Source organism: Mustela putorius, unplaced genomic scaffold (genome assembly GCF_011764305.1).
Source record: "Mustela putorius furo isolate JIRA1106 unplaced genomic scaffold, ASM1176430v1.1 tig00003976_pilon_pilon_pilon, whole genome shotgun sequence".
Taxonomy (NCBI): Eukaryota; Metazoa; Chordata; class Mammalia; order Carnivora; family Mustelidae; genus Mustela; species Mustela putorius.
The window spans coordinates 4,200,477-4,218,688 of NW_025422118.1; the positions used below are offsets into that span (position 1 = coordinate 4,200,477).

Consider the following 18,212-nt stretch of genomic DNA (forward strand, 5'->3'; position numbering starts at 1 on the left):
ACAACATAGGAAATCATCAACAAAATGAGAAGGCAAGCTATTGAATAAGAATAGATACTTGCAAGTCACACATTGGATAAGGGGTTAATATCCAAAATATATAAAGAACTTAGACAATTTAATATCTAAAAACACCCCAAATGAACAACCCAATTAAGAAATGGACAGAGGACTTAAATACACATTACTCCAAAGAAAACACAGATGGCCAACAGGCCCATGAAAGATGTTTAACATCATTAATTATCAGGGAAATGCAAATCAAAACTACAAAGATATCACTTCACACCTATCAGACTGATTATTAAAAAGACAAAAAACAGTGTTGACAAGGATGTGGAGAAAAGGAAACCCTCATACGCTGTTAGTAGGAAGGTAAATTAGTGTAGCTACTATGGAAAACAGTATGGAGGTCCTCAAAAAATGAAAAATAGAGCTACCAGATGATGCAGTGATTCCATTTCTGGGTATTTCACCAAAGAAAACACAAACACCAATTCAAAAAGGTATATACGCACTCTTATGTTCACTGCAGCATAATTTACAATAGGTAAGATATGAAAGCAACCAAAGTACCCATCAATGGTTGAATGGATAAAGAAAATGTGATAGATATATATATACAAACATATATAATGGACCATTACTCAGCAATAAAAATGGAAATCTTGCTATTATAACAACATAGGTGGACCTAGAGGGTATTATGCTAAGTGAAATACATCAGATGGAGAAAGATAAATACCATATGATTTCACTTGTTTGTGGATTCTAAAACAAAACAACAGAACAAACAAAACAAAACAGAAACAGACTCCTAGATAGAGGTAACCAACTGTTCATTAACAGAGGGGCACGGGATGGAGTGGCTGGGGGGAAACAGATGAAGGACATTAAGATGTACGAACTTCCAGTTATAAAATAATTATGTCATGGTGATGTAATGTACAGCAAAGAGAATATAGTCAATCATATTGTAATAAATTTGATGGTAACCAGACTTATCATCGAGATCGTTTTGTAGCATATATAAACATTGAAATCACTATCTGCACATCTGAAACTAATAGGATGATACGTGCCACGTATACTTCATTTTAAAAAAAATAAAATTTGAGGCACCTGGGTGGCTTAGTCAGTTAAGTGGCTGCCTTCGGCTCAAGTCATGATCTCAGGGTCCTGGAATCGAGTCTTGCATCAGGCTTTCTACTCAGTGGGAAGTCTACTTCTCCCGCTCCCCCTAGACTCTCCTTATGCTCTCTCCTTCTCTCTCTCAAATAAATAAAATCTTTTTTAAAAAAATTAATTAAAAATTTTAAAATGAGGGGAGGAGTCAGGATGGCAGAGAAGTAGCAGGCTGAGACTACTTCAGCTAGCAGGAGATCAGCTAGATAGCTTATCTAAAGATTGCAAACACCTACAAATCCAACAGGAGATTGAAGAGAAGAAAAACAGCAATTCAAGTAACAAAATCAACCACTTTCTGAAAGGTAGGACTGGCGGAGAAGTGAATCCAAAGTGACAGGAAGATAGACGCCGGGGGGGAGGGGCCGGCTCCCACCAAGCGGCGGAGCAACAGAGCACAAAATCAGGACTTTTTTTTTCTTTAAAGATTTTATTTATTTATTTGACAGAGAGAAAGATCACAAGTAGGCAGAGAGTCAGGCAGAAAGAGAAGGGGAAGCAGGCTCCCTGCTGAGCAGATAGCCCAATGTGGGGCTCGATCCCAGGACACTGAGATCATGACCTGAGCCGAAGGCAGTGTTTTAATCCGCTGAGCCACCCAGGCGCCCCCAAAATCAGAACTTTTAAAGTCTGTTCCGCTGAGGGACATCGCTCCAGAGGCTAAACCGGGCTGAAGCACACGCAGGCTCAGCGTGGCCTCAGGTCCCGCAGGGTCACAGAAGGATCGGGGGTGTCTTGAGGGTTGCAGAGCTTACAGGTATTAGAACAGGGAAGCCAGCTACAGAGACAGAGCCGAGGAGTGAGATCCCGGCTCAGGGTTACCTTGAACCGGTCCCAGGCTCGGTGAGCTCGGAGCGTGGCCGGAGGCCAGGGAGACAGGAGTAATTGGGCGTGGTTCTCTGAGGGCACATTGAGGAGTGGGGCCCCAGGCACTAGGCTCCTCCGGGCGGGAGACCGGGAGGCTGCCATTTTCATTCCCATCCTCCAGAACTCTACAGAAAGTGCTCAGGGTACAAAAGCTCCCAAAAGCAAACCCAAGCAGATTACTCAGCCCGACCCCTGGTAAGGGTGGTGCAATTCCGCTAGGGGCAAAGACACTTGAGAATCACTACAACAGGTCCCTCCCCCAGAAGATCAACAAGAAATCCAGCCAGGACCAAGTTCACCTACCAAGGAGTGCAGTTTCAATACCAAGGAGAGCAGCAGAATTCCAGAGGAGGAGAAAGCAAAGCACAGAACTCATGGTTTTCTCCCCATGATTATTTAGTCTTGCAGTTAATTTAATTTTTTTTTCTTTTTCAATGTTTTTTCTCTTCTTCTGCTAAATTTTTTTTAACTTTTACCCTATTCTTTTTTAACATTTTTTAACTAGTTTATCTAATATATATTGGTTTTTTTTATCCTTTTTCTTTATTCGTTTTCTTTTTCTTTTTATCTTTCTGGACCTCTTTTTATCCCCTTTCTCCCCCATCACGATTTGGTTAAAGAATATTTTCCTGGGGTTGTTACCACCCTTTTAGTATTTTACTTGCTCCTTCATATACTCTTATCTGGACAAAATGATAAGGCAGAAAAACTCACCACAAAAAAAAGAACAAGAGGCAGTCCCAAAGGCTAGGGACCTAATCCATACAGACATTGGTAATATGACAGAGCTAGAGTTCAGAATGACGAATCTCAAGGTTCTAGCCAGGCTCAAAAAAGGCATGGAAGATATTAGAGAAACCCTCTCGGGAGATATTAAAGCCCTTTCTGGAGAAATAAAAGAACTGAAATCTAACCAAGTTGAAATCAAAAAAGCTATTAATGAGGTGCAATCAAATATGGAGGCTCTCACTGCTAGGATAAATGAGGCAGAAGAAAGAATTAGTGATATAGAAGACCAAATGACAGAAAATAAAGAAGCTGAGCAAAAGAGGGACAAACAGCTACTGGACCACGAGGGGAGAATTCGAGATAAGTGACACCATAAGACGAAACAACATTAGAATAATTGGGATTCCAGAAGAAGAAAGAGGGAGGGGAGCAGAAGGTATACTGGAGAGAATTATTGGAGAGAATTTCCCCAATATGGCAAAGGGAACAAGCACCAAAATCCAGGAGGTGCAGAGACCCCCACCCTTCGAAATCAATAAGAATAGGTCCACACCCCATCACCTAATAGTAAAATTTACAAGAATTAGTGACAAAGAGAAAATCCTGAAAGCAGCCCGGGAAAATAGGTCTGTAACATACAATGGTAAAAATATTAGATTGGCAGCAGACTTATCCACAGAGACCTGGCAGGCCAGGAAGAGTTGGCATGATATATTCAGAGCACTAAACAAGAAAAACATGCAGCCAAGAATACTATATCCAGGTAGGCTATCATTGAAAATAGAAGGAGAGATTAAAAGCTTCCAGGACAAACAAAAACTGAAACACCAAACCAGCTCTACAGGAAATACTGAAAGGGGTCCTCTAAACAGAAGAGACCCTAAAAGTAGTAGATCACAAAGGAACAGAGACAATATACAGTAACAGTCACCATACAGGCAATACAATGGCACTAAATTCATATCTCTTAATAGCTACCCTGAATGTAAATGGGCTAAATACCCCAATCAAAAGACACAGGGTATTAGAATGGATAAAAAAACAAAACCCATCTCTATGTTGCCTACAAGAAACTCATTTTAAACCCAAAGACACCTCCAGATTTAAAGTGAGGGGGTAGAAAAGAATTTACCGTGCTAATGGACATCAGAAAAAAGCAGGAGTGGCAATCCTTATATCATATCAATTAGATTTTAAGCGAAAGACTATAATAAGAGATGAGGAAGGACACTATATCATACTCAAAGGATCTGTCCAACAAGAAGATCTAACAATCTTAAATATCTATGCCCCCAACAAGGGAGAAGCCAACTATATAAACCAATAAATAACAAAATCAAAGAAACACATCAACAATAATACAATAATAGTAGGAGACTTTAACACTCCCCTCACTGAAATGGACAGATCATCCAAGCAAAAGATCAACAAGGAAATAAAGGCCTTAAATGACACACTGGACCAGATGGACATCACAGATATATTCAGAACATTCCATTCCAAAGCAACAGAATACACATTCTTTTCTAGTGCACATGGAACATTCTCCAAAATAGATCACATCCTGGGTCCTAAATCAGGTCTCAACCAGTATCAAAAGATTGGGATCATTCACTGCATATTTTCAGACCACAATGCTCTGAAGCTAGAACTCAATCACAAGAGGAAATTTGGAAAGAACCCAAATACATGGAGACTAAACAGCATCCTTCTAAATAATGAATGGGTCAATCAAGAAATTAAAGAGAATTAAAAAAATTCATGGAAACAAATGATAATGAAAACAAAACGGTTCAAAATCTGTGGGACATAACAAAGGCAGTCCTGAGAGGAAAATATATAGTGATAACCAGCCTTTCTCAAGAAACAAGAAAGGTCTCAAATACACAACCTAACTCTACACTTAAAGGAGCTGGACAAAGAACAACAAAGAAAATTTAAACCCAGAGGGAGAAGAGAAATAATAAAGATCAGAGAAGAAATCAAAGAAATAGAAAACAAAAAAACAATAGAAAAAAATCAATGAAACTAGGAGCTGGTTCTTTGAAAGATTTAATAAGATTGATAAACCCCTGGCCAGACTTATCAAAAAGAAAAGAGAAAGGACCCAAATAAATAAATCATGAATGAAAGAGGAGAGATCATAACCAACACCAAAGAAATACAGACAATTGTAAGAACATACTATACGCCAACAAATTTGATAATCTGGAAGAAATGGATGCATTCCTAGAGGCATATAAACTACCACAACTGAACCAGGAAGAAATAGAAAGCCTGAACAGACCCATAACCAGTAAGGAGATTGAAACAGTCATCAAAAATCTCCAAACAAAAGCCCAGGTCCAGACGGCTTCCCAGGGGAATTCTACCAAACATTTAAAGAAGAACTAATTCCTATTCTCCTGAAACTGTTCCAAAAAAATAGAAATGGAAGGAAAACTTCCAAACTCATTTTATGAGGCCAGCATCAACTTGATCCCAAAACCAGACAAGGATCCCATCAAAAAAGAGAGCTATAGACCAATATCCTTGATGAACACAGATGCGAAAATTCTCACCAAAATACTAGCCAATAGGATTCAACAGTACATTAAAAGGATTATTCACCACGACCAAGTGGGATTTATTCCAGGGCTGCAAGGTTGGTTCAACATCCGCAAATCAATCAATGTGATACAACACATCAGTAAAAGAAAGAAGAACCATATGATACTCTCAATAGTTGCTGAAAAAGCATTTAACAAAGTACAGCATCCCTTCCTGATCAAAACTCTTCAAAGTGTAGGGATAGAGGGCACATACCTCAATATTATCAAAGCCATCTATGGAAAAACCCACCGCAAATATCATTCTCAATGGAGAAAAACAGCTTTTCCGCTAAGGTCAGGAACATGGCAGGGATGTCCATTATCACCACTGCTATTCAACATAGTACTAGAAGTCCTAGCCTCAGCAATCAGACAACAAAAGGAAATTAAAGGCATCCAAATCGGCAAAGAAGAAGTCAAACTATCACTCTTTGCAGATGATATGATACTATATATGGAAAACCCAAAAGACTCCACTCCAAAACTGCTAGAACTTGCACAAGAGTTCATTAAAGTGTCAGGATATAAAATCAATGCACAACAGAAATCAGTTGCATTTCTCTACACCAACAACAAGACAGAAGAAAGAGAAATTAAGGAGTCAATCCCATTTACAATTGCACCCAAAACCATAAGATACCTAGGAATAAATCTAACCAAAGAGGCAAAGAATCTACACTCGGAAAACTATAAAGTACTCATGAAAGAAATTGAGGAAGACACAAAGAAATGGAAAAATGTTCCATGCTCCTGGATTGGAAGAATAAATATTGCGAAAATGTCTATGCTACCTAAAGCAATCTACACATTTAATGCAATTCCTATCAAAGTAATGTCCATCTTTTTCAAAGAAATGGAACAAATAATCCTAAAATTTATATGGAACCAGAAAAGACCTCGAATAGCCAAAGGAATATTGAAAAAGAAAGCCAAAGTTGGTGGCATCACAATTCCGGACTTCAAGCTCTATTACAAAGCTGTCATCATCAAGACAGCATGGTACTGGCATAAAAACAGACACAGAGATCAATGGAACAGAATAGAAAGCCCGGAAATGGACCCTCAACTCTATGGTCAACTAATCTTTGACAAAGCAGGAAAGAATGTCCAATGGAAAAAAGACAGCCTCTTCAATAAATGGTGTTGGGAAAATTGGACAGCCACATGCAGAAAAATGAAACTGGACCATTTCCTTACACCACACACGAAAATAGACTCAAAATGGATGAAGGACCTCAATGTGAGAAAGGAATCCATCAAAATCCTTGAAGAAAACACAGGCAGCCACCTCTTCGACCTCAGCCGCAGCAACGTCTTCCTAGGAACATTGCTAAAGGCAAGGGAAGCAAGGGCAAAAATGAACTATTGGGCTTTTATCAAGATCAAAAGCTTTTGCACAGCAAAGGAAACAGTTAACAAAACCAAAAGACAACTGACAGAATGGGAGAAGATATTTGCAAACGACATATCAGATAAAGGGCTAGTGTCCAAAATCTATAAAGAACTTAGCAAACTCAACACCCAAAAAACAAATAATCCAATCAAGAAATGGGCAGAGGACATGAACAGACATTTCTGCAAAGAAGACATCCAGATGGCCAACAGACACATGAAAAAGTGCTCCATATCACTCGGCATCAGGGAAATACAAATCAAAACCACAATGAGATATCACCTCACACCAGTCAGAATGGCTAAAATCAACAAGTCAGGAAATGACAGATGCTGGCGAGGATGCGGAGAAAGGGGACCCCTCCTACACTGTTGGTGGGAATGCAAGTTGGTGCAACCACTCTGGAAAACAGCATGGAGATTCCTCAAATTTTGTATATAGAACTATCCTATGACCCAGCAATTGTACTACTGGGTATTTACCCTAAAGATACAAACGTAGTGATCCAAAGGGGCACGTGCACCCGAATGTTTATAGCAGCAATGTCCACAATAGCCAAACTATGGAAAGAACCTAGATGTCCATCAACAGATGAATGGATCAAGAAGATGTGGTATATATACACAATGGAATACTGTGCAGCCATCAAAAGAAATGAAATCTTGCCATTTGCAATGACGTGGATGGAACTAGAGCGTATCATGCTTAGCGAAATAAGTCATGCGGAGAAAAACAACTGTCATATGATCTCCCTGATATGAGGAAGTGGAGATGTAACATGGGGGATTAAGGGGGTAGGAGAAAAATAAATGAAACAAGATGGGATTGGGAGGGAGACAAACCATAAGTGACTCTTAATCTCACAAAACAAACTAAGCGTTGCTGGGGGGAGGGGGGTTGGGTGAAGGGGGGTGGAGTTATGGACATTGGGGAGTGTATGTGCTATGGTGACTGCTGTGACGTGTGTAAACCTGGCGATTCACATACCTGTACCCCGGGGGATAAAAATCTATTATATGTTTATAAAAAATAAAAATTAAAAAAAACCTCTTGCAAATAATGAAATAATTAAAAAAAAATTTAAATAAACTAAAATTTGAACTGACTAGAATTTTGATGATACAAGAAATTCTTAATTTTAAAGGTGTGATCTGGGGCACATGGGTGGTTCAGTGGGCTAAAGCCTCTGCCTTCGGCTCAGGTCATGATCCCCGGGTCCTGGGATCGAGCCCCGCATCAGGCTCTCTGCTAGTCTGCTTCCCTTCCTCTCTCTGCCTGCCTCTCTGCTTACTTGTGATCTCTGTCTGTCCAATAAATAAATAAAATCTTCAAAAAAAATTTTTAAGGTGTGATCACAGTACTGTGGTTATATTTCAAAAGTATTTTTTTGTCATTTAGCAATACATAGTGGAATATTTAGAGTTTAAGTGATATGTCTATAATTTGCTTCAAATAATGGAACACAGGAAGTTTTGAGGAACACACACAAAAAAAAGAACTGGCCAGGAGTTTATAACTGTTGAGGTGGGCTCTTTATACTCCTCTACTTTTGCAATTCTTTGAAATTTCCATAATTAAAATTAAAAAAAAAAACAGTAAAGGTCAAATAGCAATGGAGTGATATCTCCAAAGTGCTACTGGAAAAATAACTGTCAACCTGAAATTCCATACCAAGCTAAATTGTCATTCAAGAATGAAGGAAATATAAAGATATTTCCAAGTGAACAGCAGACATTTTGTCACTCAGAATTCTTACAAAAAAAGTGCTAGAAACAAAGTAAGCAAAGAAAGCAGTAAACAAGGGAGAAATCTAAAGCAAACCTAACTGAGTAAACAGGAATAGAGATGATGGCTAATCTTGGAAACAATAAATAAAAATGGCACTACATACTAAATAACAATAATATGTAAGAAGATGAGGGTGATGTCTGAAACCTTTTTACGGTCATTGTCTTTTTGGAAGATGTTATATTCTTAATTTTGGACTTTGTTATATTACTATTAGAAATACAAAACACGTAAGACAGGAAATGAGTTTTTAAATATCCTCATATAAAAAGCATAATACATAGAAAGCATAAAATATCACAATAGATTTAAATACAAATATACCTTCCCTGAGAGCTGAATGGCTTTTCCAGTTCACTACCTGCATCTGGAAATTTCAGGGCCCAAGGGCTATTTTAATTCTTAAATAGTCGCTTTCAATATAATACTTTTAAAACTGTATAAAACTTTTTAAAGTCATAATTTTCAAATCTTCTTTATTTCTGTGTGTTTTATATTTTGGTTACTTGGCCCCTTTCAGACAAATAATTTGCAAATATTTTATGTCCAATAATTTCTTTGCCTAACTCTTATTTCTCCCTTCCTCTCCTCTCATATCTCTCTCTCTCTTTCCCTCTTTCAACTTAATAATGGCAGCTTTGAGTCTATCTAGAAAAACTTATGTCCATACCCTTAATTAGAGCTCTGCCCTGAGTAACTTTATCTAATTGAGTTTTACTGACACATTGGTATTCAAACTTTTTAAAATTCCATTTCTTAACTATTTAGAATCTGGAATCAGTCACTTTTTAAAATCCTGAAAGGTTCTTAATTTTTTGGATTTATTCCCTATCATTTCTTTTAGCAAACTGGCCAATTGTTTGCTGAAATTATATCCTTCTCTTAACACTTTGCCAAATCTGGGTAATTAAACTGACCTCCACTGCAGAAAGATAACATTCTGTTATCTAACTTCTGTAGAATGCAATCAATCATACAGTTTACTGTAACTTTATGAAATAAAACTATGAAATGCTTTGTAACTTCTAGTTGGTTTCAATTTTTTTATTAAAATATAATGTATTATTTGTTTCAGGGGTACAGGTCTGTGATTCATCAGTCTTACACAATTCACAGCACTCACCATAGCACAGTACCATCCCCAATGTCCACCACCCAGCCACCCCATCTCTCCCACGCTCCTCCCCTCCAGCAACCCTCAGTTTGTTTCCTGAGAGTCAGAGTCTCTTATGATTTCAATTTTTGTCATCTACTATCCATTACCACTGTTCATTGACCAGCTGGTCAATCAAGGACATCTATTTTAAGTTTGGTATGACAACACTTTTCAATTTCTATATAAGTCAATTTAGGCTAACCAGGTTATGGAATGATAATAAAGAAAATATTAAAGCCTTGGTGACTTAACACAATAAAAGTTTATTTGTTTTTCATGTAAATTCTGATGAGGGTCACCAGGAGCTCTCACTGAAGTAGTGACTCAAAGATCCAGGTTCCCTCCAACTGGTAACACCATAAACTCAGCTTATGGCTTCAAAGATGACTGTGGTATCAGAAAAGAGAGATGGAAGAAGGAGAGCAACTCTTAATTGCCTTGATTCAAAAATTGCACACATCATTTCTTCTTAACCTCATAAGCAAGAGATAGTTTGGGAAAAGGCCGAGAAATGTAGGCAAAAGGTGGATACTCAATGAGCATTAAAGAATGCGCCATGAAAAAAGGAGAGAAAATATGTATTTACAGCAAATGTTAGCTGAAGGAAAGTTGATGTAGCTATGTTAATATTAGCATAAATAGACTTCATGGGTCAAAAGCATTTTAGTAATAAACAGAAACCATTATGAATGCAAATGAATGAAGCTGGAACTCTACTTCACACCATATAAAAATTAACTTAAAATGGATCAGCAACTTAAATTTAACAGATAAAACAATAAAATTATTAGAAGAAAAGACCAGAATAAATCTTCATGATTATAGATTTGGCAATGGATTCTTAGATATGACACCAAAAACACGAGCAATATAAGAAAAAAATACATATACTAGATTTCATCAAAATTAAAAACTTTTGTGAATCAAAGAACACTCCCAAGAAAGTAAAGACAGCCTACTGAATGAGAAAAGATACTTGCAAATCATTTCTCTGAAATAGGTCTAGCGTCCAGAATATAAAAAGAACTCTCACAGCTTGACAACAAAAAGAACAACAAATTTTAAAAACAGACTGAACACTCATTTCTCCAAAGATACACAAATGGTCAATAAGCACATGAAAACATGCTCAATATCACTAATCATTGGGAGAATGCAAATCATAGCCAAAAAGAGATAACATGATATATCCACTAGGAAGACTATAATCATAAAAAAAAATAAAATAAAAATAACATGTGTTAGAAAGATTGTGTAAATTTGGAACCTCTGTACTCTGCTGGTAGGAATGTAAATTATATAGCCACTATGAAAAACAGTGTGACAGTTCCTCAAAAAAATTAAAAATAGAACTACCATATGATTCAGCAACTGCTCTTCTGAATATTTTTGCAAAAAAAATTGAAAACAGAGACTCAAACAAGTACATGTCCATATATGCTCATGGCAGCATTCCTCACAATATCCCAAAAGAAGATGCAAGCCAAATATCCATCTACAGATGAATGGATAAACAAAATGAAATATATATTTATCCATTTATATTCCACACAATAGAATATTACTCAGCCTTAAAAATTGTGACACCTGCTACAACATAGATGACTATTGAGGGAGCCATGCTAAGTGAAATAAACCAGTCACAAGAAGAAAAATACTCCACAATTCCAGTTATATGAGGTACCGACTATAATTTAACTATAGTCCACAGAGACATAAAGTAGAATGGTGGTTTCTATGAGCTGGGGGAGAGGGAAATGAAGATTTAGTGTAAAATGGGTACTGAGTTTCAGCTCAGAAAGATGAAAAAAGTTCTAGAGATGGATAGTGGTGACAGCTACACAACAATGTGAACGTACTTTATGCCATTAAACTGTACTGAAGAATGGTTAAAATGAGTACCAAACAGAAAGCATACAGATGAAAAATACAATAAGTTAAATGAAAATTTCAGTAAAGGGGTTTAACAGCAGACTAGACATACAAAAGCTAAAGGAGTTCATCATTATTAGACCAGTCTCACAAGAAATGTTAAAGAGAGCTCTTCACGCTGAAACAAAGGATAATAATTAATAACACAAAAACATAAGGAAATAGAAGACTCACAGATAAAACTAGAAAAAAATCTACAAAAATAAAGGGTAACTGAATATAAATATTTTCGTCAATGAATTTCTACTTAAAAAGCAATAAACTATAAAAATCAGTGAGAAAAATAGTTAAAATGGTAAATTTTATGTTATGTATATTTTATCACAATTTATAAATTGTATAATGGGTATAGCACTTCCATTTTGCAACATAAAAAGGCCCTACAGATAAGTTACACAATAATGTGGATGTACTTAACATTACTGACCTGTATACATTTAAAAATAGTTAAGAAAGCAAGTTCGTAGGAAACCAGACTAATAAATAAAAATCAATCACTTTCTTACACATCAGCAATGAACAAGTAGAATTTGAAACTTAAAATGCAATGTCATTTATATGAGCATCCAAAAAAAAAATGACTTAGATTAGTCCATGTTCATGGAGAGTATAACTCAATTCTGTCAAAATGTCAGTTCTTCTCAACTTGACTCTATAGATTCATTACAATCTTAATGAAAATCCCATTACCTCATTTATTCTAAAGTTTATATGGAGAGGCAAAAGACCCAGAATAGCAAATTCAATACTGAAGGAGAAAAATAAAGATGAAGACTGCCATAATCTAATTAAATGACTTGCTATAAAGCTACAGTAGTCAAGAAAATGTGGTACTAGTCAAAGAATAAATAAATAGATCAATCAAACAGAATAAAGAGCCCAGAAAAAAATAAAAAGCCTACATAATATAGTCAACTGATCTTTGATAAAAGAGCAAAGGCCATACAATAGAGCAGATAGTCTTTTCAATAAGCAGTGTTAGGACAGTGAATTTCCACATACAAAAAAAAAAAAAAAAAAGTCAGACTTCATTAAAATCAACCTCAAATGGATCAGAGACTTAAATATAAAATACAAATTATGATTAGGTATGGCAATAATTTTTTAGATAAAACACCCATAATGCATGAAGAAACAAATGATAAGCTATACCAAACTTCTGGGATGCCTGGGTGGCTCAGTGGGTTAAGCCTCTGCCTTAGGTTCAGGTCGTGATCTCAGGGTGACAGGATCAAGCCCCACATCAGTTTCTCTGCTCAGTGGGGAGCCTGCTTCCTGCCTCTCCCCCCCAACACCTGCCTCTTTGCCTACTTGTGATCTCTTTCTGTCAAATAAATAATTTTTTTTTTTTAATGAAAAACTTCTGCTCTGCGAAAGACAATGTCAAGAAAATAAGATGACAAGTCACAGACCACAGACCAGGTAAAAATATTTGCAAAAGGCGTATCTGATTAAAAAACTGTTTATTCAGGGGCGCCTGGGTGGCTCAGTGGGTTAAAGCCTCTGCCTTGGGCTCAGGTCACGACCCCAGGATCCTGGGATCAAGCCCCAAATCTGGCTCTCTGCTCAGCAGGGAGCCTGCTTCCTCCTCTCAATCTGCCTGCCTCTCTGCTTACTTGTGATGTCTGTCTATCAAACAAATAAATAAAAAAATCTTTAAAAAAAAAAAAACTGTTCATTCAAAATATACACAGAACTTTTTTTAAAAAGATTTTTATTTATTTAACACATAGAGAGCAATCACAAGTAGGCAGAGAGGCAGGGGAAAGCAGGCTCCCTGCTGAGCAGACAGCCCGATGTGGGGCTTAATCCCAGGACCCCGAGACAATGACCTGAGCTGAAGGCAGAGGCTTTAACCCTCTGAGCCACCCAGGCACCCCTATACACAGAACTCTTAAAACTCAACAATAAGAAAATGAAGAACCCAATTTAAAAATGGGCAAAATACCCGAACAGACATCTCATAAAAAAAAAAAAAAAAAAGAGAGAGAGAGAGATGGCATATAAGATGAAAAGATGCTTTATATCATATGTCATTAGATAATTCCAAATTAAAATGAGGTACCATTACATACCCATTAAAATAACCAAAATCCGTAACACTGACTACACCTAATGCTGGAAAAGATGGGAGGCACAGGAACTCTCCTTCATTGGTGGGAGTGCAAAATCATATAACCACTGTGGAAGATAGCTTGGCAGTTTCTTACGAAACTAAACATACTCTTACAGTATAATTTCTTACAAAACTAAACATACTCTTACATACTCAACAATCCTACCCCTCGGTTTTTACTCAAAGGAGTTGAAAAACTTTGTCCAAACCAAAAACCTGCCCATAGATGTCTCTAACAGCTTTATCCGTAACTGCCAAAACTTGCAAGCAATCAAGATATCCTTCAGTAGGTGAATGGATAAACTGGTACATCCAGATAATGAAATGAAACTCAGTCCTAAAAAGAAGTAAGATATCAAGCCATGAAAAGACACAGAGGAACCTTAAATGTATATTTCTAAGTGAAAAAAACAACAACAATATGAATGATTCCAAGTATATGACATTCTGGAAAAAGCAAAACTACAGATACAGAAAAAAAGTCAGTGTTGTTGGGAGTTAAGAAAGAGGGAAGTATGAACAGGTTGAACACAGGATTTTCAGGACACTGCAACAACTCTATATACCACAATACATGTCATGACATGGATACATGTCATGATACATTTGTCAAACTCAAAGAATGTACACAGGCAGAGTGAATCCTATGGTAAACTATGGACTCTGGGTGATATTAATATGTCACTGTGAGATCATCGATTTTAACAAAATACCAAATGTAACAAATGTGTGGATGTCAATAGCAGAGGGAGTATATGTCTAAGGATAGCATGTATGGGAAGTCTATATTTTCCTCTTAATTTTGCTATGAACCTGTAACATTCTAAAAAAACAAGTTTATTCATTTTTTTAAATTGTTAGGATGATAAATTTTGTTATGTGCATTTTACTATAATTTAAAATTAAAAATTATAAAACAAAGGTACTGCATTAAAAAAAAAAAAAAAACTCATGAGCAAAATATCCAGAGTTCAAGATCCCGTGAATTCTTAATAGAACATATTCTGAAAAGTTCAATGACATTTTTTAGACACCATACTGCAACTAAGTTTTATCATTTGTCAACTATTGATGTAGTATCCAAAGGATACTGGTAATTATCTGAAAAGGCTATTAAAATACTCTTCCCTTTTCCAACTATATAAGCTGGATTTTCTTCATATACATAGCAACAGATTCAATGTAGAAATAGATACGAGAATCTAGCTATCATCTATTAAGCCAGACATTAAAGAGATGCAAAAATCTAAAATCATGCCAGTGTTCTAAATTCTTGTTTCAGAAGATAGTTATTTTTTACATGTGTAACTTATGTTACATATAATAGATCTGTTACTGTCATTTTTTAAAAAGAATTTTATTTATTTATTTGACAGACATGGATCACAAGCAGGCAGAGAAGGAGGCAGAGAGAGAGAGGGGGAAGCAGGCTCCCCACTGAGCAGAGCGCCCAACACAGGCCCCATCCCAGGACCCTGAGATCATGACCTGAGCCGAAGCCAGAGGCCTTAATCCACTGAGCCACCCAGGTGCCCCTGTTACTGTCATTTTTAAGTGAATTAATAAAAATTCTTAAATTTCTATATTAATTTCCAAAATTACGAATATTAACCGACATAAAATGTAAGCCAAAGCTCTTTGAGAATTTCTATAATTGGTAAAGAGAAATTGTTTGCAAACCACTGCATTAAAATATTGCGTGTTATGGTGAAGATCTATGTCCCCCCAGAATTTCATGCTGAAGTCCTAACCCTAATGTAATGTTATTTAGAAATGGGACCTTCGGAAGGTATTTAGGTCTAGGGGTGGCCAAGAAGGTGGATCTCTCGGGATGGGATTAATGCCCTTGTAAGAAGAGAGAGTTTGCTCTCTCTCCCCCCACAAAGAGGCCATCTTAGTACACAGCAAGAAATCAATGGTCTATTAACCAGGAGGAAAAGACCTCACCAGACCCCCACGATGATGGCATCCTGGGCTGACTTCCTATCTTCAGAACTGTGAGAAAATAAACTTCTGTTATTTAAGCCACCCGGACTAGGGTATTTTGTTATGGCAGCTCGAGGTCACTAATATAGCATGCAATAGCAGAAAGACTGGTAACAATCCATAAGTCCATTAATAAAGAACTGGCTAAATAAACTGTGGTACCTCCAAACAAGGGGACGCTGGGCCAATGGTGGAAAAAAGACACCCCATGCGCTGACCCTGACACCGGAGGGCAAGAATCAGAACAGTGTATAAAAAGGGAAGAAAAATAAGAACGTATCTAAAACGTTTGCTTGCATCTAAACCACCCCTAATATATTTTAAAATTTTGAGGCTTCTTTACACGGTTCTTTGTATCCTGTCATAATGTACCTTTGTCACAGCACAGGAGCCGCTGCATTTTTTCCCCTTAACTGAAGGACAAATTATTTCGCAGGTATGCCAGACACGTTACGTCGGAACAAATGGTATGGGAGGACAGTACTGCTTTTGTTTCCGTCTCCGTCTGGATTTTGAGTGGAGTTCAAGAGGCTCTGGGGTGCTGCTTCTGGTGCAAGAAACGTTGGGGCAGTTCTGTGAAGTGCAGGAAAGACCTACAAGAAAGGCCACCCCCACCCCAGATTCCAAAGAGATCTGTCCTTGAACTCATCAAGGTTCTCTTTCCCTCTGGGGAGTCCCTTCTCTATCCCTACAGAGCCCCCCCCCCCAAAAAGCCGGGTTCCCAGGCTACCGCGGGGACCTCAATGGCGTTAGGCCACCATGCGACGGAAGCAGATCCTTCTTGAGAGGAGGGAGAGAAAAACCTTCGTCTCACAGACCCCGTGTAACAAGGTCTCCGCGGCCTTACCGGGTCCTGAAGCCAGCAAGCCAAGGAGCCCAGCCAGCAGCAGCAGTAGGCGGAGCATGGCGTGGCTCCTGGGCTCCGGGAGCCGACTGAGCCGGCGACAGTTGGGGGCGCTCGGAAACGCCGCGGCCGCCGCGCACCCGCGCGCGCTCGTGGGGCAGAGGTCTCGCGAGGTCGCTGCGCCCACGGGCGCGCCGGGCAGGCCGGTTTAGGCGGCGAGGTGGGCGCTCCCTGCCCCACGGGGATGCTCGTCGCGGGCAGGGAGCGCCCACCTCGCCTCCAGCCTAAACCTCTCGGGCCCGCCGTGCGCGGGTTTATCCCGCCGCCGCTGCCGTCGCAGTCGCGGTCCCCCACCAACCTGAAAGAACTAACGCACTGATTGTAGTCTGTTCTGTAGCACACGCTTCCAGGTGTTTAAAAAGACGATCGTGCAGTACTTTCTGAATTTAAAACTATATGCACGCACACACTCATTATTTACTAAAGCCGGGTTTCTTAAAATTAAAAAAAAAGGGGGGGGGTGCAGAGGTGTGAAAAAGATTCCAAAAAGGGGAACGTGAGAGTCTGTTATCTTTGAAAAGAGTCGGCCACGGTTGTTTTCGCCCATACCTGTGTCTTCTTTTCCTCCAATCAATCTGGTTCTTCACAAGCCCTTGGCTAGAACTCACAGGATACCATTCTCTTGTTCAACCTCTTCTCAGTACTGCGAAAACTTACGCATGTAGTGAATGAGATGGCGAAAGATTCTCAGCCCGAGTTCCAGTACGTATGTCCCAGCAGAAAAATTTGCTAAATTCCAAGCCCAAACTGACACCTATTTTCTGCTACCCCGATCCTTTGGCCACTATGACTTCTGTCTTTCCTAATAAACATTGCCTTATTCCCTGGGACTGCGATGCCTCCTCCCTCACCTCCAGTCTCCAGCATATGCACTATCTTTTAATTCTTTTGAAATACCAAAGAATGAATTAATAGGTAATGCTTCTATTAACAGAAAGGCAGACACAGAAACTGAAAGGCTGGGTGGCAACACAGAAAGGCTCACTTTTAGGGAATCACTAGATCTAAAAGTTTCAATGCGATTTTACTGATGCATAAAATTCAACAGGCCTATCTAAACCTAAAAAGGATTAGCATGAGCAAAAACAAGGCAGCAAAAATCTACACTCAGCTTGTATCCCAACAGAACAGCCAATGCTAGACTAACACTGTTTCTAGGCAGTAGTTGAGTCAAAAGCTGGTTTCATCTTTCTTCATAGTATTAGAAAAACAACTACAGTAAGTACTTAGACCTGTAAACTAGTGGTATTTTGAATGAAATTCTGGTTTATTTATTGTTTCTCTTCTTCAACCTTTCCTGTTTAAATCTTTCATAGAGCAAACTTTATAATATTCTTGTGTATATAGTTCTCCCCAGAACAGGAGTTAGATGTATGATCCAGAACGTATGTATCACAGTGCTTAATGATAGCTGCAAGATCGTAGAGTTTCAGTAAACATTTATGGAATGTAATATAATAGGATTTGTGCTTAGAAAACTTGGGCTGTGCTTAACTATATGGTTAGAGACCCAGGCATATGCTTGAGAGAAGGGAAAATGCAAAATCCTGAGCAAGGTAATTTTG

General features: G+C 38.2%; 1 protein-coding gene across 6 annotated transcripts in view; it reads right to left on the reverse strand.

Annotated features, from left to right (window-relative positions):
- ADAM32 (ADAM metallopeptidase domain 32) overlaps positions 1-16,760 on the reverse strand; it is a 184,064-nt gene extending 167,304 nt beyond the window's left edge. For 5 of the 6 annotated variants that reach the window (XR_006604081.1, XM_045070969.1, XM_045070970.1 and 2 more), the window contains exon 1: positions 16,591-16,760. Coding sequence is in view for 5 of the 6 variants with exons in the window: in XM_045070969.1 (XP_044926904.1) it covers positions 16,591-16,648 (58 nt within the window). In the remaining variant the exon portion in view is untranslated. Of the gene's footprint in view, positions 1-16,115; positions 16,291-16,590 lie in introns of all 6 variants that reach the window. The other variant, XM_045070967.1, reaches the window with a different exon arrangement.
- Positions 16,761-18,212: the final 1,452 nt, after the last annotated feature.